The sequence below is a fragment of the Typha latifolia genome, chromosome 8 (assembly GCF_019914945.1).
Source record: "Typha latifolia isolate L0001 chromosome 8, TyphaL0001v2, whole genome shotgun sequence".
Taxonomy (NCBI): Eukaryota; Viridiplantae; Streptophyta; class Magnoliopsida; order Poales; family Typhaceae; genus Typha; species Typha latifolia.
The window spans coordinates 9,816,753-9,836,684 of record NC_133093.1 but is presented as its reverse complement, the minus strand read 5'-3'; the positions used below and the strand labels follow the sequence as shown (position 1 = coordinate 9,836,684).

General features: G+C 38.0%; 2 protein-coding genes across 3 annotated transcripts; both read right to left on the bottom strand.

Annotated features, from left to right (window-relative positions):
* Positions 1-1,679: 1,679 nt before the first annotated feature.
* Positions 1,680-7,754, bottom strand: LOC140793806 (uncharacterized). The gene is made up of 7 exons (XM_073145514.1): positions 6,144-7,754; positions 4,405-4,495; positions 4,050-4,207; positions 3,914-3,965; positions 3,673-3,755; positions 3,466-3,559; positions 1,680-2,731 (listed from the first exon to the last, which is right to left on the bottom strand). Exons 1-7 carry the CDS (start codon positions 7,713-7,715, stop codon positions 2,139-2,141), a joined length of 2,643 nt encoding a protein of 880 aa, XP_073001615.1. The 5' UTR covers positions 7,716-7,754; the 3' UTR covers positions 1,680-2,138.
* Positions 7,755-13,849: 6,095 nt separating this feature from the next.
* LOC140794493 (ethylene-responsive transcription factor ERF054-like) lies at positions 13,850-15,717 on the bottom strand. Of its 2 annotated transcripts, XM_073146574.1 has the most exons (2): positions 15,450-15,713; positions 13,850-15,208 (listed from the first exon to the last, which is right to left on the bottom strand). In XM_073146574.1, exon 2 carries the CDS (start codon positions 15,142-15,144, stop codon positions 14,362-14,364), a length of 783 nt encoding a protein of 260 aa, XP_073002675.1. In that variant the 5' UTR covers positions 15,145-15,208; positions 15,450-15,713; the 3' UTR covers positions 13,850-14,361. The 2 variants fall into 2 exon arrangements, with proteins under 2 accessions (XP_073002675.1, XP_073002674.1); XM_073146573.1 differs by having other exon boundaries at positions 13,850-15,717.
* Between the last annotated feature and the right edge of the window lie 4,215 nt (positions 15,718-19,932).

The window sequence follows — 19,932 nt, the reverse complement described above, 5'->3', positions numbered from 1 at the left end:
GTGTTGCATGGTTTTTTTAATTGGGCAAATGCCATTAAAAAGAAAAGAAGAAGAAGAAGAAAAAAAGAGTGATCTCCACCTCCTCTTCCACCTTTCCATTCTTTAATAACTGATGAATTACCCCAAGCCAAATCATCCACGTGTTATCTTTGTCCTTCTGGCTTAAGAAAACTCCTGGCGGCTTTCCAACTCGACCCACCACCTCCTCCTCCGCCTATATATACTTCGCCTTTAGAGCTCACCACATCTCATACCCTCCATCTTAACATTTAAGCCAAGTAAGGAACCCGACGATCGATTCCCTTCTCAAATACATATATAGATTCCAACAAGATTCGAGTTAGTTCACCGAAATTAATAGTGGACTTGCAAAGAGCTTAGAAAGAGCTGGAGGTCAGGAAAGAGTTAGATTTCCATCAATCCGACATGCCCAAATCCTCATCTTGTTCTCCCTGCAAGCACGTGATCTCCACGTACCGCCGTCTCCGAGCAGCAGCGTCGTCGTCGTCGTCATCTCTTCTATTCTTGGAGCGGCTTGCTCTCATACTCTTTCCTAAACGCTAATAAAAGACTGATTAGGCTGTATATTATAGAACATGGGCCTCAACCACATCGACTGGTCTCAACTGGTACGTATTAGTTTGTATTATTGTGCTAACTATATGTCTTGCAAGTAATATGCCTCGTATTTCCTATTTAACTCTCTCTCTCTCTCTCTCTCTCTCTCTCTCTCTACGTACGTTTCGTGAAGGGACTGGTGAACATCAGCGGAGAGATAGACATACTGAAACTTGCAAGAAACCAACAGCAGCAGCAGCAGCCGCGGTGGCCGCCGCTGCGGTGCCCGCGGTGCGACTCGACAAACACCAAGTTCTGCTACTACAACAACTACAGCAAGTCGCAGCCCCGCCACTTCTGCAAGGCATGTCGGCGCCACTGGACCGAGGGCGGCACCCTTCGCAACGTCCCCGTTGGCGGCTGCCGCAAGAACAAGCGTAGCACCAAAAAGACTACTACAACACCTCAAACCACACCCACCACCACTAACGACAATAATAACAACACTAATACCAACAACTGTTCGACCTTCGCTCAGCGACTATTTAATGGAGATCCAAGCAGCAGTGCGTTGCCGGAAATTCTTCGTCAAGTGCTGCCTCGTGCTCCGCCGCAGGTAATGCCATCGGATTACAGCGTGATTAGCAACAGTTCAAGTACCTGGAACGTGACGCCACCCGCACAAGTAGTTCCAGTGAGCAGCACTGGGTATTGGAATTGGGGTGGTAATTGGGATGATGAGGTGTCTGGTCTGGTGGCGCCGGAGATTATGCCTCCGGCAACTGATGACTCTTGAATTAGATATGTAGAAGACGTATGGAAGGGGGTATGATTGCTTCTATGTTAGTTTGTTGGTGGTGGACTAGTCGTGCTTTGGTTTGTGTCAATGGCTAGCTTGCCCTTGTGTTTGATCTTTTCTTATTGGTGTTCTGCATCAGACGATGTGATTTTCTAAACAATTCCTATTATCAACTAGAAGTATCTATGTACTCGTGTTATGCGTAATTTATAGAGGTTGAACAGAGCAAGTATTTATTATCCGTCAGAGGAAAGACTTTCGTAATGCATTGGAAGAATGAGATTGAAGTAGTGGCTGTTGACGGTAAGAGACTGCTTTCAGATACCCACAAAAGAGAGCCATAGCAATACAAAATTCCCAAACCTTTGATAAAAAAAAATCGAAAAAAACAAAAAAATCCCAACCAAATTGTGATTTCTATGTAAAAAAAATTGGACTTTTCTTACAAAAAAAATATACTGTGGAAAAAAGAAAAAAAGAAAAAAGAAAAAAGAAAAGAAAATCAGATCCCCCATCCAAACCTTGCATCAGGTTTTACCCTCATGTACATTGAGCAAAAGCAAGCCCTCCGAATGATCTGTGAGATATGAGTGGTTGTATGGCCAACTGAATTAGTTCTCTGACGGATTAGCCAACCATCTTGCAATTGGAGCAGTGAAATGAATATCTCTCAATTCATCCTCTCCATCTATCCCCATTTTTACAAGCCAAAAATGTCATATTGCAAGTTCTTCCAGGCTTATTAAGCCTTCGGCGAAATTTTCCAATCAACCAAAGAACTTCACACTCGAACAGGAAATCCAAAATTTTGAAATGTTCTGATTTCACCTCCACGACCTGCGGTAACAATGACCAGTCCCCAGGCTGACCTGCTTTCAGCTGGCACGCTACCATCAAAAACATCATAGCTGCTTTGAGGGCTCTGTTTCTTGACAGCCACAAGCTCTTCAGGCCAAGTTGCTGCAAATCTCTCAGCAAAGTTATCCGAGTTTATGTCCAGGATGCTATTTTGCTGTAGGCAATTGATGGGCAAGTGAGTAGGCGAAGACGAAGGTGAAGGCGGATGCTGTTGTCCATTGGCCTCAGTCAGCACGAGTGGACTGTATTTGAAATCTCCATCCTGCACATTTTGTCTTCTGGAATGACTTCTTGGTGTCCCTCCAGTGCCACTGGATGGCCAAGGAATGGCCACAGTCACATCCTGGCAGTGGAAGTGCTCATAAGACTGCGACATCGTGACAGCTCTGCTTCTGCTAGGACGAGAATCATCATCGTATCTCCACACATATACATGAGAATCCTCACTTGCACAGATAACATATTTCCCATTCGTTGTAAAGTAGCCAGAAATTTGGCTGCTGGTATTGCGAAACCCTGAAAGATAAAAATGACATGCTGAAGTGCTGATGCTCCTAACTTTATGAAATTGAGCCACAGTATACTCCTATCACTATATCTTCATAAACAAGCCAAGATCAAAGCTGTCATTTGTTTTCGTTAGAACAGAAGAAAACCGAGGAAAAGTTAAACAAGAACTATGCCCAGATTCATCATGAAAGAACATCAGAGCCAGTTGACAGACGTCTTATGTACCATACTCTTGGTTGTTTGACTGAGTTACCCAATTCCAAAAAATACTAAAGAGGGGAACAACAATGTCTAGAAAAGGTCACTGCTCTTCTCCACAGTAGAACTTGATGGAGTCAACATGAAATCTAAAGATATTTAGCCAAAGGAAGCTGATTCGGAAAATATATAACTGTGATAGTATAAATGGAAGAGGATCATGACCATCAGCAAACAGAAAGTTTGGCTTTATTTAACGTCTTATGTATCATACCCTGAGTTGTTCGCGGAGTTAACCAATTCCATAAACTAGACAAGAATATACCTAAAGGGGAACTGATATTTACAGAGCAAGGATATACCTAAAGGGGAACTGATATTTACAGAGCAAGGATATACCTAAGGGGGTATGATTGCTCTTCTCAACATGAAACCTAAAGATATTTAGTCAAAGAAAGCTGATTTGGAAAATAAAAGGTAGTGATAGTACATATCAGTGAAAAACTTTCTTCTCAACAAAGTTTGTAGATCAAAGCTTATACCTTTAATTTTGTGGATCAATTCAACACTATCAATTATCCGGATTCGTGAATCAGCTGACGTTACTAGCACCTTTGAGGAACTCTTTGGAGCAAACTGTGAAGCAAAATTGGCATCAAATTTTTGTTATAAAATATTCTAATATTAGAAGTATTCAACATCTTTTAGAAATCAAAAAATGGAAACAACTGAGTACCAACGTAACTTACCTGAAAACCAGTGATTTTCTTGTGATTGGACTTCTTTTTCTTGTTCTGCAAGTCGATTTGGCATTTCTGAACAAGCTTATTATCTGGATGGTTTAGCATAAACATCAGCAGATCACATGCCAAGCAGTTCAATGAAGACAGATGATGTTGCCAATACACTGTGTGTGTGTGTGTGTGTGAGAGAGAGAGAGAGAGAGAGAGAGAGAGAGAGAGGGAGGGAGGGACTAGCAACAATCCATACCAGATGTATCATACAGGTGGCAGCTCCCCTTATGCGAACCTACTAGTGCACTCTTCATAAGACGAAGAAAGAAGTGTTGAGATAAATGTACAGGATTTCTCCCCACAAATGTATGCAATTAGAAAATTGTGCTTACCTTTCCATCAGGGGCATAGCAAGCTGCAGTCACCATTTCATGCAAATCATTCCAATCAACAATCTGCCGATCGGGAATGCTCCATATACGGACTTTTTCATCCAAGGATCCACTAATGAAGTATCTGTCATCAACCGGATTAAACTGGATGCAAGTCACTGCATCAAGGAAGAAACAAAAGGCAATCCAGAGACATTAGGTGGTAGCCGACATAGCTAAAAAGTTATATCATCTGAAGTGGAAATTTGTGTTTTATGTGTTTATGTGCACATGTGTGTGTATCTGTAAGGAGTGCGGGTTGGTGGGGGGAGGAAAATCTAAGCAACAGGGACTGATAAAGCACTGTATAACATACCATAGTCACTGTGTGAGAACATCTTCAAACAGGAATTTGTCGACATGTGCCATAGTCGAACTGTTTTATCCATTGACGATGAAAGCAGGTACTGCAATGCAGATGGATTTGATTATTCACAAATTTTAGGCACCAGTATTTACATGAGAAAATATGTCAAATTCCTGTTATCCCAAACATGGTAGCCCCTTCATAAACATTCAAGATTTGTAAAAGATAAAAGAGTAAAATTTCTCAGTTACAAGACATAGAAAACAAAGGTTACAAGATATGTATTAAGACACTAGGTGGCTGCTGTTTAATGACAATGAAAGATAACAGTCGATCATAATAACCAAAGTCTGCATACTATTACTATCTAAAATTATCAAATCAAATTTGTAAGCAATTCAAAGAAAAAAGCCAGCTAGGATCTCTGAAAGATTGACCTAAACCAACTGATGGGCTTCTCAGTTCTATAGATTAAACATACAATTATCTAAAATAGATATATTGATTAAGTAAAGAAGGGAAGAATGACAAATAGTACAAAATAACTGCAATAGGATCATTTTAACTGTTAGGAACAGCACTACTCTCTCCTGCAAACTCTTTGCAGCAAATAATATGACGACTACACAGTACTCCTTTCTAATGTTATCTGAAAAGTTAAACATGTTGGAAGTAAAAAAGTGTGACATGTGCAACATACAGATTGACCTAACATCTTGGCTCTTGGCACAAAACCTCATCCAACTAATATGTCTTACAGATATCAAGATATTGCCCCTGTGTGCAACTCACCAATATTCAAAGCTAGTGTTCACAAGATAAACTCCAAATTGATGAATGCTCATAAACAGATTGAAATCTCTCCTCAAAAAGTACTGATTGAACTAGATAGCAGATAAACTGTCAACCAAACACAAAAAAGCAACATCATGTCCACAACATGAAGAAGTTGTGGAACTTCAAAGCTGATGGCCACAGATGTGGTAGGCTATGGAGGGATCATTCCATAATTGTTGCATCCGATTATCCTTCACCTTCATGTAATAGAAAAGTCACAATACTGATCCTTAATTCTTCATTCTGCAATCTTGCTGTGCTTGAAAAGCCACATACTGATTTTTCAAATATGAGCCAATACCCAATAGCCGCCATCCAAATTAAAATTAGGAATCTTTTGGGATATAGGATTATTTACTCACTATTTAGGGTCTTAAAAGGTTTTAATTCTTGGAAAAGGATTTGAACTAGTGAAAACTTCTCCTCAATATGTACAAGTGAGAACTTTATGCACCCACTTCAAATTAACCTTTTAAACTTCAACTACTACCTTGGAGAAACTGATTATAATACAAGTAGATATTTCAGTATATTAGAGTCTCCCCAGTTTACTTTATTGTGTTGCAAATGTCGTGAAATGAGATATGTTCCTAATATCAAGGACTATCTTCCTCAGAAAGCTATTGAGTCTCTGATTGATCACTCAAACCAAATTATAAATTTACTAGAAGCTTAAATCAAGTTCTGCAAAATCAGTTGTTAGACTAAACATGTTGCTTCCTCTGAATTTTTCATCTCTCAGCACATGAAGAGGATAGATGTTGAAATTCTTTAGCACTGTTCGTAGTAATGTTCCCTTCAGTCCTTAGATCAGTCCTCAATATATTGCTAAAAACCACATTCATATGTACTGTCTTGGAACTAGCAATGTCGAGTTAATACAATTGTCGCCAAAGAGATCAGGAAAGTACCTGGGATTTCGACCAAGAGAGATCAAGGACATCATCTAGGTGTCCTCTGAAACTGCAGACAGGCTTCTCCGAGAGAGCAAATACATGCTCAGGCACCATCAAATGATCCAAGCTCACAGACTTCCTACTTCCGTGCACCTTCGCCCTCCTCTTCTTTTCTAAGTGGCTCCCCTCAACAGAAGACAACCCAAAAGTCGGCTCCGGTGAACAATTAATAACAGCCGCAACAAAAGGATTACAATTACCATTCTCCTCCACTGGTCGTTCCGCCAAAATTTCCCCTTTCCTCTCCAACTCTGACACCTCCCACACATGAATCACACAGTCCTGTCCAGCACTAGCCAAAAAACGACCATCCAAGCTAAATTTGATGCTCCAAATAGATCCACTATGAGCTTGTATCTCCTGGCTCATATACAATCCAGAGAGCTCCTTATGTGACTTCCCGTACTGCCGGACTTTAACCATTTCTGGACCAATGTGGAGAGAGTTGGTTGCTTCCTGGCTGTCATCCGTGGCGGAGCTTGACCGCCTTCCTCCCTTCTCTGAGGACGTGTCCCTCTCGTCACTGCTCCGCCGCTCGCGGTGGCCCGCGATGTTCTTGATGCTCCTGAACCAGCTTCCCTTCTTCTTTGATGATTTCGCCGATACGTCGTGTCCCTCGCAAGAGCTGCCGCCGCCGACACTAGCGGAATTCTCCACGTTTTGTCGCCTCATGAGTTCTTGCACGATCGGAGACCGCCCAACGCACATCTCGAACTCTTCCATGGAGAGTTGCCGACCGGTTCCTACCTCCCGGAGCTTGTTCCACATCCCATCCTCACGCAATTCCTTCACTACGAACTCCTTCCCGTTGTCCAAGTCCTTGATCAAGAATCTCGGGTCGTCCTCCCCGTCTTCCTCAGAGACATCAAGATTCCCGTCCGATTTAGGTCTTCCTACAAGGGGCGGCTTGGAGGAGATAGGCTGTAGTATAGGTCTATGTACAGGGTTCGGATCCACGGCGCTATCGGATCTAGACCGGACGACGGAGGCGGCGGCGGAGGAGGAGGAGGAGGAGGAGGACGCCGACGAGGGGCGGAGACCGTCGCAGGAGACGGATCTCCCCATCTCCCCATCCCTAACCGTCATCACCCAGTGATCTCCTCCGCCGCCGGGGAGGGGTTTCGGCGATCCGACTCGAGCTAGGGCGGGGTCCCCGGCCAGCCCCATCTGCTCGAGGAGGCGCCGCCGCCGCTCCTCTACGGGAGCCGGCTCGGCTATCCAGACGTCGAGGGAGGCGGCAGAGGCAGGCGGGAAGAGCGGGAGATGCTGGCTCTGCCGTCGGCGGTGGTGATCGCCGGACTCATCATCCGAAGCCGAGGTGGACGAGCAGGACGACGACAGGATCCGATCCAAGGACTCATAAAACTCCTCCTCCTCGTCTTCTTCCTCCTCCGAGTTGGTCATCTCTCCACCAACATCCCAATCCCAACGCCGCGAGCAATAGGAGACCGGGGAGTTATCGGGGAACGAAACCCGAGGCGGTAGTAGTCGTTTTGGGGTAGTAGTTGAGGTAGATCTACCCATCATCTATATCGAGGGGATCGGGTGTGAGGGGGGTGGGGGGGGCTCTCATCGTTTTCTTTCTTGTTTCTCTCTTCTCTGTCCTAAATTACTGAATTACCCCTGACTCGCGCCCCCACCAGTTGCCTCGTCTTCCGTTGGGAAACCTTCCCCCCGTTCTTAGACCGTAATAACCCCCCTTGACGCCATTTTTTTTACGTCACACAGGACGCCGTAACACCGCTATATACTACTAATTAGGACATTTTTTATAATTACACCCTCCCCTTTTTCTCTTATTATCCCAAAAACTATTCACTATCTGACCCATTTATATAATTTTATCGCCTAATTAAATAAAACTATATTTGTTACAGGTCAATGGGGAGGGAAGGGGAGGGGGGTATCAGGAATGTATCGCACGCCTCGCGTTTGGTATTGGCTTATAATCTGCCTAATTTTATAATAGTTTATTATTAGTAGGTTCCGAATGCTATTCTTGACTAATAGAGGTTTAATCTGCCAAATATTTCTGTGTCTATATAATAATTATTTATCTTACAGTTTGCATTCCAGCTATTAGATGTATCACCTTTGATTAAAAAGCCAAAAGAGAAATTAGGCAAAAGCCTACATCCTACTAATGAATGTCGTACAGGAATAAGGAAAAGCTGAAAAAGGTGAAACAAAAGCACGTGCTTTATATCAATGTCCATAAATTACAATACTAGAGTTACAAGCACCATCTGGTAACAACAACAACAGCAACAATACATCAATAATCTTCATTTATTTTTTATTTTTCAATTTTTGAAAAAAGAAAAATAGAGGAGTTATAAATGTTCACATTTATCCTTACTACTATACTATTATTAGAAGAAACCGTGGATGTTTAAATTTAGTTTAAGCTGGAAAAGCACAAAATAAAATCCAATAATTTTTTTTTAAAATTTTTTTTAAAGGAAGGGAAAAGAAAAAAAAAAAAAAAAAACAAAACAAAGTTAACTGATCCCAGTACCCCTAGAAGAAACATAGGCAGTGGCTTGTTCTACAAGTTACATAAGCTGTCTCTCTTAGATTAAGCTATTTAATTAACAGTGAGAAGTTGTTATACGAGGAGGAGGCATCGCGTTTGGTTGGTCCCAGAAGCATTGCAGCCTTATGAAGCCCCTGTTTGCTAAGCAATGCCGCAAGAGAGAGAGAGAGAGGCACTGAGCGCCCTACGGTGTACAAAGTGTGGTCTTTTATCTACAGGGCGGTGATCGTACCGCTCGCTCGGAAAACGGGTACCGTGGACCGCGCAACTTTGCGCTTTTCCTCTCACCCCCCACAGCCCACTAAGGTCGCCTCTACTGCCAAGCCTAAATTAATAATTAGATGGAAAGGTTGGACTAAAACAGAAAATTTTCTTTTCTTTTTCTATCTATCTAATATATAAAAGGACTAATTGTGATTTTCTTTGTTTTTTTTATCTTAAAAAATATTATTGGTTGATTATGAGGAATTTCTAGAGTTGTATTTTTTAAACGCTTTGTGATTGTAGTAGAAGGAAATATTAATTCAAATATATATTTATTTTTATTTTTCTCTTTTAGAGAAGTGGAAATTTAATTGTGTCCTAGTTAAACTAATTGAGCACAGATACACTTATACACCATGAGTTATTTTAACCATTTGAGCATTATTCCACTGACATTTAATTATTTATACTATTTTTATATTATAATAATTTTTAAATATTTACAGTTGGAATTATTTGCATATATATATATATAAATATATATTATTGAGGCTCAACTTAGACTTGAATAGGATTGAATCTACAATCTAACAAAAATAATTTGAACAGTTTTAAATCAAACTCAAAGTTAATTTTAAATCAAGCTTATAAGAGCTCTCGGCTCAATTAAACACCTACCTTACTATTAAAAATTCTTTTTTTTATATCGCTATTAAAAATAATTATTATTTAAGTAATTTTTGTACAATGCTTAGAGTTGCAATTTAATGAAAATTGAAAATGGATAAGTGAAAAAAAATTAAATCCTCCAAAACTATCATTAATTTTTGACATACATTTCGTAAATATTTTTAATTATCCATACACACACTCATAAACTAAGAAAAAAAAATATATATATATATATATCATCTTAAATTAATAAAAAAAAATAACTATATAGTCTCTGAAAAAAAAAATTGAATCAGGAGTTGTATAAAAAGTAAAATATAATTTATGTTTTCAATATTTACAGATTGCCCCAACAGTTTCTACAAAATGAGAGAAACATTCTACGAGTATTTTTTTTTTAAAAAAATCAGGGTTTTAAACTATAAATTTGCTTAAATGTAAGGTGCTACATGTCAATTATCGCCAGCGGATTTACCTAGTACCAAGACAACAGTAATTTACTGTTAATGGCAGTCATACATATTTCCATCCAATCCCATCTCAGCATATTAATAGATGTGTACTTGGATGGATGTTTTTCCAGCTTAATTTGTATAATTTTGGCTTCCAATATTAACAGAGCTTCTTAATTATAATCCCCGGTGATTAATTAATATAATAATTTTTTTAGCACCTCAGCAGATTCTACTTAGAAGGGACCCAAACTTTTTAGTTCTAATTTGGGACCCACCAAGAAGAAGCCAATCATGTTATCAATTTCCAACGTGGGGGGGCCACCTCAGATTGAAGGTGGGCAACTTGGCATGGAAATTTATACAACTTGCATAGTTATTATAGTCCAAGGGGGGTTAGAGAAGAGAGAGAGAGGTGTAGGAAAAATAGGAGGAAACCTAGGAAAATTTTGATGGACAACCTTAACTAATATAAAAAGACTTTAGCTTCTCTCATACCAAAGTTCTGAAAGAAGGCCATTTGCAGTATTAAAATGTTTATATATATATATGTGTGTGTGTGTGTTTGTAAAGTTATGGGTTGTTTGAGAAATAGATCTGGGAAGAGCTTTAACCACAAAATGGTCCTGCCAATAAATTGGCATGCCCAAGAAGCTTGTGAGCCTCTGTACCTCAGCAGCATGGGATGTTTGCTCAAACCCCAATTGAGATTGGGGACCAGTGTTATGATCTCACACCACCTCATTTCCATCAAATCTATCACTGTAAAAGTAAAACATACTGATTGTTCTTCATTCTTTTTCCTTTTTTTTTTTTTTTCTCATAGTTCAATTTATACTGGTACAAATTCTCTTATGCTGGTATGAAAAATAAAAACTAAACTAAAATTATGAACTAATTGTAAAGAAAAGTAACAAAATCTGGCTACTTTTAGAAGGTACACTGATGGATATTCTCATTGCATGGAGATTTCCCACAGGATGGTAGGTAATAAGGCAAGTGGGGGGTTGTTGAAGATGGAGGAGAAGAGAAGGTTCTTCTACTGGTGAGGAGATATATGTGAAAGAGTGAGTGGTGTGTTTTTAGTACAAGAAACAAAAAGGTTGGGGGCTTGGGGGAAAAATGGAGATGATAAAAAGGCTGGGCTGCTGCATATGGAGGGATTACACACAAACTGTGCAACTGCAGACAGAGGGGGGAATCTGAGACAGTGTTGGGGGGGTTGGGGGAGAGGGGAAGGGGCCTCTTTTCCACTGTCTCTTATCATGCAAATTAATTTTGATTCTTTATGTTCCTATTCTTTTCTTCTTCTTCTTCTTCTTCTTCTTCTTTGTTTTAATTTTTATGTCTCTGTTGATATAATTAACCACATCAGAGTATTCTTAGACAAATATATTAAAAAGTGAGGTGTAGTTTAGTTTAGTTGAGCAAGTCACTAATTTTGAAAGACTCTGGTAGTCTTGGATTTATGGAGGGTTAGATAATATAATAGATATGGAACTGTAATAATTCAATTGGTAGGCAACTAGTCATCAATCAAGCATTTGACTTTTAATAACAGATAGTCTTTTGGGATCACATCTTAATTCAAATCTTGTTGAACTTAATAATAATAATTTGTGGTATTGTTCTTAGGTGGGTGTGTTCTGGGGATATTTGCCTCTGTCCCTTCTAATTGAACGAAAGGGACTCTATAACCACTTCCCCATTTATCACACGGGGAAAAGAGATTTGGGAAGTCCTCCTCATTCTTTTATTTCTAAATTGCTCCTGATGTTCAATAAAACTAATTGAATTATAAAATCAGTCAAATTTTCTTTAAATTTTTTTTTAATATAACTCTAAGTTATACATATTTTTTTCTATTATTAGCGGATGTGCAATAATTAAAATTAAATTTAAGAGTTAATTCACGAACCAAACGCCATCAAATCATTAGAAAATTAAACATAATTTATCCCAAATTGATGGGAACTTGAGATTGAAGAGATTTATATATATATATATATATATATAAAAGGAACAAAGAAATAAAGTAGCTCATTGTTATGAGAAATCTCACACAAAATGAAGTGTGAAAGAAAGGGAATTCGAGTACACTTGGATGAGACCAAATGATTGATCTAGTCTCCAAAGAAGAATTTGATGTGACCCCTCAACACCAATTGGAATGGTCTATGATCTAGGCATAGATCTCTATTGACCATTTATTCATCTCTTTTTAAGGTAGTTGCTCTTTTGCCCCTGATGGACTTCCGAGAAGTTGGCTAATGATGAGTTTGGTGAGATGCTAGCAGATTTGATATAATGGCTTTGGGCCCAAGTGTGAGCCGTGTGGACCAATTTTGTTTCCCAATTTCCAATTTTATTTTTTCTTTGGTGACATAGTTTTTATTTCATCAAAGAAAAAGAAAGGTTTTGGGTTTGTTAAAGGTTATGGATTATAGAAGGGAAGGCAGCTATTTAGCTATTGTATATGGATCACATGGGCTTCTATGGGCTTTTGATTTCAAAACTCAACAGTTTAGCAAGAGATATAACTTCCAAATTTTCTTTTCGTGTGTCACTTTAACTAAGGATAATGGTTAAAGTGAGAGAGAGAGAGTTTTACTTATTTTTCTCTTTATGTATATGATGGTTATCGGTTAGTCAGTTGGATTCGATTCATAATGAATCGAATCTGACACGTTTCCAAACCGATAGCACTTAAAAAGCTGGCCAAACCACCCAGCCCGCAATTGTGCCCAGGTGGCTCACTCGATTGCAATGAACTGCCTAGACCTCCTAGGTGGCTCGCCAATGCGGCAAGCTGCCTTCTCCCAACGGCAGACTGGATGGCGGGGCGGTCAATATGCTGCCCCGCTTAGAACGTCTTTAAAAACACTACTTTTTATATACATAAAAAGTAGTTTTAAATATATTTTATCTCTTGTACTTATATCCAAAGTATTTTAAATTCCTGTATTTCAAAAAGTCTTAAACCAGTCTCGTTACTCACGACTAAAGTGAAACTTTTAATTTTTCTGTCAAAGTTAATATAGTGTGCATAAATGATCAAAATACCTCGTTGTGTTTATTAGACAAAATAGATAAAGTTTTGATTAGATTTTCTTAACCCGTATTTGTCTTCTTTTTATATGAGATTTAACTACTAAACTTCATAAAAACTCAGACTTAACAATACTTACCATATAGTCGGCACAATTTAGAAAGTAAGAAAAAAAAATAGAGTATTATTTGAAGAAAAAAAATATTTATATAAGAGGAGAAAGACATTTTTATTCCTTAAAAAAAATAGAATTCAGTCCACCGTTCGATTTAGATATGTTTTGAGCGGGCGTCTGTTAATTTGTGAAAGAGTTACATATAGTTTAAAACATCACGATAGGGTTAGTGGTGGGATGTTTAGGGAGACGCTTTAAATTTCTATCGTACTAGACATCAAAATTTTGAAACTTTTCTTTGCTCTCTTTATTCCCTTCCTTTGTTTGATCATGAATGCTGAATTCTTCCAAGAAAAAGAAAAGGTGGACAGTTTCTTTCGAGCAACAAATTTAGGCTTCAATGAGCTACAACTAGGATTCATCTAACCTAATGTACTGCAGCAATCATAGCATTAATAGCCATGATAGAAACAATCTCCTAATTGCAAATGAATAAACATATAATTTTCTATTGTGCTACCTAACATATAGTAGGTTAGATAAGGCTAATAAACCTAACTAACTCAGCGTTGTGTCCTTCTTAGTTGTCTGAAAGAAACAAAGGAAGAAAAAGAAAAAAGGAATCACATCATATTTCTCTCTGGACTGCAGATGTGAAATAAAAATATATGCTTACATCTTTACATAGTCTAAGAAGCATTTTAATCACTACATAATTATACATTAGCATGCATGAGAAAAGGAAGGGAAACCAAACAGTAAACAAGCAGGAGAGGAGGAGAGCAAAAAACTGTCTCCTCCTTCCATCCTACCTCCAGTGAACCAAACACAAGATTACTAATAGCTTTCATAGGGTGAGATCAGCTTGAGAAATGAGGAGATGGGTCATGGGTCATGGGTGTGATCCAGATTTGGCCCCAAGAAAATATTATGCAGCCAAACAGGGTTTCACCAAGAAGAACTAAGAGATGCTGCAGTTTTAAAGTTTTCTGACATGAAGATGATGAGTCTATCTACCATCACTGGCTGTCTGTAAAAACTTGCAGCCAGTGAAATATTCTATGTGCGTGTGTGTGTGTGTGGTGATATGTGAAGGGATGCAAGAAAATGTGAGACTAGTAGTAATTTGTATGGATTTGTTATGATTATTCCTTCCATATGAACATGGAAGGATAGTGAGAAGAGCTAGCAGAAGAACTGATTGCAATATTTGTTGATGTTGGTGGTGTTGTTGTGGAATTGGATAGCTCCATTTTTGGCGACTCGGTGTCCGTCGTGAGGCACGACGGTGTTAGTAAACTATTCGCTCCGTCGACGACGACGTCGTCCCAGACTGAGTTTACCGGTCCCCAATTGCACAACCATGCCTCCTCCGCCTCCCCCCACACCAATTCAGAGGATTCAGGCATCTCCGCGGCCGCGCCGAGCGGCGAAGAAACATAAGTCCCCGACTTCCCCTCGCCGCGGATCAATTCAACCTTGTCAGGAACAGTCGGGGCGAGCTGAGAAAGTGATTGAATTGGGTTAACTTCGCTGTCCCGAGGCTGAGGCTGGTGCTGGTGCAGATGAGGAGTTTGATCTTTTGCCTCAGAGGAGCAAGAGCCGCCGTCGCTGCTGCCTTTGCCGATGAAGAGGTGCGGGAAGTTGAGCCTCGCGTTCTCGCCGCGCAGGTTGAACGCCTCGCGGTCGTAGGCGAGCGCGGCGTCCTCCGCGGTGTCGAAGGTGCCGAGCCACCGGCGGGTGCGGTTACGCGGCAAGCGGATCTCCGCCACCCACTTCCCCCAGTGCCGCTGCCTCACCCCTCGGTACAACTTAGTGGGTCCCGGCGAGTAGCATGACGACGACGACGACGACGACGACGACGCCGCCGCCGGCGTCGGGATATGGAACAGAGATCTCCGCCATTGCCGCCCGTCCACGCGACCCATGGGGCCGCGGGGGCTCAGGTTGAGGGCCTCGCTCCAGTACCGGAGCTGCGGAGCTGCGCCTTCGCTGAAAACCGGAAAGGGACAGTAGCTATCTCCGATTAGCTGGGCTTGATCATTATGGTGAGAAAAAGAAATCATTTGGGCGTTTGATTGCAAAAAGGGAAGCAGAGGAGCGTCTAAAAAGGGCTTCTTGGTGAAGGAGAAAGGCGAAGGTGGTGAGGAATAAGAGGAGGAATAGGGGAAGTGGTGAAGACGATCGGGAGTCCTAATCTTCTTCAACGGAAGAAGGGTACTCAATCCTTTACCTTTCAGTCTTCTTCTATCTCCGGCGTCAACCTCCATTGCCGAGCTCCCGCTGCTCTCTCTCGGCCCTTCCATATGGCTACCAGCTGAAAACAAATTAAGGAAGTCGCCGAGATGGAAGGGAATTCGAAGGGAGGCGAGGAGAGAGCTGCGAGAGCGAAGAAGGAGATCGATCGAATTGGGTTACGAACTCTTACGATTCGAGAGTTCGAGTGCTTATAGAGAGGTGGACGGGGCGAAGGCGGAAGATTAGATACTGACGTACTGTGAAGCCACGCGAGGAGTTTGGTCTTCGAGGACCGAAGAATTGGTCGGCGCGATTAGGAATGCGCGGGTCCCACAAGGATTTTTTTTTTTTTTTTTAGATTTGTGTACAATTGCCTCTTATAGTCCCGTTCTTTATAACAAGGAGATCATAAGTTCAACTCTAACTCTAAATATTATTATAAATTTTTTTAAAAATATTTTAATTAATTTTTCTTTTATACTAGAAAAAATATTTTACACCTAAAAACTTTAATAAAAAAGAGAGTATTATAGTCATTTATATATATTTATTGATTTTAATAATTACAAATTACGTCAAATTCTGAAAAAGTTTTAAAAAACTTAGTAATAATTACAATAAAAATTATTAAAAACATTATATATTTTATCTTTACTGTCGATGTATATCATACATAGATATTTTTCATTGCACTACCATTTCACTTTTAATATTTCAAAAACACCTAAAGATAAAACATAGGGTGTTTCCCTAGTAAAGCTACTATTTTAAAATTAAGATTAAAGTTTGGAATGAGATTATATTTATATATTACTCTTAATTGATTAGGCCAAACCACTACACATGACTGGATGCACAAAGAATTTATTCTGATTGCATTTAGTGCGTTGGCTATTATATTCTCAAACTATGGAAGAATTGCCCTAGTTTTTAACCTAATTATCTAGGACTAACCGCCCCACTATTTAATTAACCTATAGTCAGAAGTTAAAAGGAATATTTATATATCATAGTTGTCTACATGCATGGACTTTTTTTTTTAATTATTTCTCTACTTCGTAGAAATTAAAGAGTTGTCGATAGAAATAAATATTAATAAATTTAAAATAGAACTAATTAGTTCAAAAAAATCATTTGATGCTCTTAGTTAGCTTACACTTACTAAATGTTTTTAACGACTCCAAATTAATAAAATAAATTATCTCAAACTTATCCGTAGGCAGTAGGACCTTTCACCGACTTCAAACTTGGAGCTACTACCAAATATAATTTTTAGACTTCTTTCTCTGGAAGAATACAGCTAAAAACCAAAGGCATTAGACTTTGAATTTTTCTATCACGGAAGTACTGGTGATCAGTTTAATTATTTCAAACTAAGTACATGATAGAAGATTCTTCTCTCTTTGTTAAGCATAAGACAATGGCATAACCACTCCATGGGACCATAACACAGGCATCAAATTTTTGCCCCACATATTTAAAATTTGGATAAATTTTATTATATTTTCTTTTAAAAAAATATTGCCATGTTTCCCTATAAATATCGTTTGTCCTATTATATAGGTATTTATCAGCACCGTGATTTATTTTCACTATCTTAAAAATACTCTGAGTTAAGTTTAACCTAGCAAGTAAAAACGGCTAAGAAAATATAACGACAGAATTAATTTACATAGTTGGTGTTAGGTATTTTTGGTTATGTAGTTAATTTTATATATCTACATGATAATTGTTGGTTAAGTTAATTGACATAATTATTTTTTTGAGACAATAAAATCAAAACGATTAGGCCGAATGTATTATAAGTGTTTTTTTTTTATAATAAATTTCACAGAGAATAAAAGAATCTAGAGTCTTTTATTATAGGTTGATGTATTAACTTTTATTCATACTAAGACTATATAGAACATCAGGCCTAATTTTTTACAAAATCACATAATTTACTGTTTTCTGATCAAATTATTTTTGCCGTATTTTTTGGGTGAGGAGAGAATGTATTATTTCCTCTCAGACAAAAATAATAATTCTTTTTAGAAAAAAAAATTGATAGCAAAGTTATAAAAAAAAAAGAATTTTTAATTTGATCAGAAAAAATAATAAAATTATGGTGATTTTAGAATAGTAATTTGAATGGGAAAACTTAAATTTATTCGAATTATATATATTATATATATATATATATATATATTATATTCACAATGGTCACTATCTAAATTATCTTCCATAAAGGCACCGGCCTTTCTGTTTTTGTTGCTTTCGGCAGCCATGACGCTCGAACGCCAAAGATGGACTGACACGTGTATATGGACCACCGCCCTACTCAGCATTGACCCTCGTTGTGTGGACACGTGTCGTGTTTTAATTGTTCCCTGTCATCGTTTATTTTTGAAGTTAAAACCCTCTTTAACTCTGTAATTAATTTTAGACCCCCTAAATATTATTTTACTTTTACTTTAAAAATAAGAAAGAGAAAATTTGATACAATAATTATTTAGTATTTTACCTTAACAACGATAAAGTGGTAGGAGATATTAAATAGTTTAAAAGTGTTAAAATATTATAAAAATAAATAAGAGGATTAATGTGAAAATAAGTTATAGCTCAAGTAGTCTAAGTGAATTTATTTTTTACTTCTCATCCCCTGCGATAGAAAAATATTGACCATTGACCAATGCAAAACATTATACTACTTAAATATTTAATTTCTTTACCCTTTAATCCTTCCTTTTTTAATCGAAACCGTCGATTGTTTTTTATTAGTGGTCTAGATTCTAACTCAGTCTATTAATTAATCTTTAAAAATTTGCTAGTATTTTGATGAGAGTGAAGAGAAACATAGCAATTAATATTCGTCTGTCATTAAATCTAAATATTTTTGCAGTGATTCCTCCACTCCTACATCATTCATCTGCAGTTTTAAACAATTATATACTACCTTATCAAGATGGGTCATATGGTTTAACTAAAATTAACTCCACTAATGAAGATTAGCATTGACTTCTACAGTTGGTTCTCGTGCTTATCGACAAAGTTTAAGATATTTGGGTTGCCACCAATGATGAATCTAGAGTATAGACATAGAAATTCATATTTACTAGTTTATTGGTTAAAGTGATGTTTAATTATTTAAGTTTTAGATTAGAAGTCAACCATAGTGGCAGGGCGGCAGAAGTGGAATAATTGCCTTAATCTACTTTTAACTGGTCAACCACTAAACAATCTTTTATCTTAAGATTTATGTAATGAGCAATATATTTTGAAATATTATAGAATATAAAAAATGTGTAAAATAAAGTCCAGCATTTTTGTATGAATATATTCACAAGTTATTACAAAGGTTGACGAAAAAAATTAAAACAAATAATATTTTTGAGACTCGTAGGCATTTGCAATTAATGTTGTTTGAATTTGGATTTGAGATTATCCAATTTGAACACAAATTGGTCGCATTCGAATGCAGTCAGAAATTTTTATCTAGTTAGAATTTGTTTGGATATTTTTTTGTTTGTTTGTATTTAGGTGAGATTTAACCTAACCCTAGAGAGTATCTATCATCTATTTAGATCTATCCATTTGTAAGACTCACCAGAGGTGAGAGGTGGAAGTTTGAGATTAAGATTTTAGTAAGAAAAAATAAAGTAAAAGATAGAATAGAAAACTTCTCGTCCTTATTCCTATATTTTAACCTTTTGATACAATTCAAATATAGCATTTGGGCAATGAGAGGATATTATACAGTTGTTTTGTTTTGGTCGCTCGTGATCTCACTGTAGGTTAAGTTTTATATTTTCAGACAAAGATAAATACGATCGAACTTAAATATATGATATCTGATTCTAATACTATATTAAGTTTACTAACTACTCTAAAAATTTAAATTACCAGCAAAAAAATTATAATTTTATATTCTAGCAACAAATCCGGCGCTACACCGGTGGTCTGTTATCTGTTTTATTTATTTTTTACTTAGTGTATATCATTTTCATCTCAGTTAACATCACTACCCACTAAATTATCTTTGCATGCCGACATAATACCATGAAGGCAACTAATCAACAACTCATTCATGCATGCAATTACAAAGGACGAATACTGACGTTTCGAGTGCAGGAGACACGAATCTAAAGACCTTTCAATTCGAACATCCATGACGAAGTGGGTTGAAAAGATCCACTACTTAATGTCGTGTAGAAAAGAAATTTTACCTCTCCTCCTTGGTTTAATTAAAGTCGCCGGAGGAACAAAAAATAAATAATATGGAATCCAACTTCCAACAACTTCTTTGTCTCATGCTCAAATTTAGAGCACCTTCAAATCTTTTGGCACAAACCGATGATTTGTTCGGCTGTGCTTTTACATAGAGAGAGAGGGAAAAGAGAAGCAGCTTTTAGAGTATTTGTGGCTAAATTACAAACAGTTAACAACCTGTTACTTGATAAGATCCAGCAAATGCATTAAACACGTCTCCAGTTGAGCGC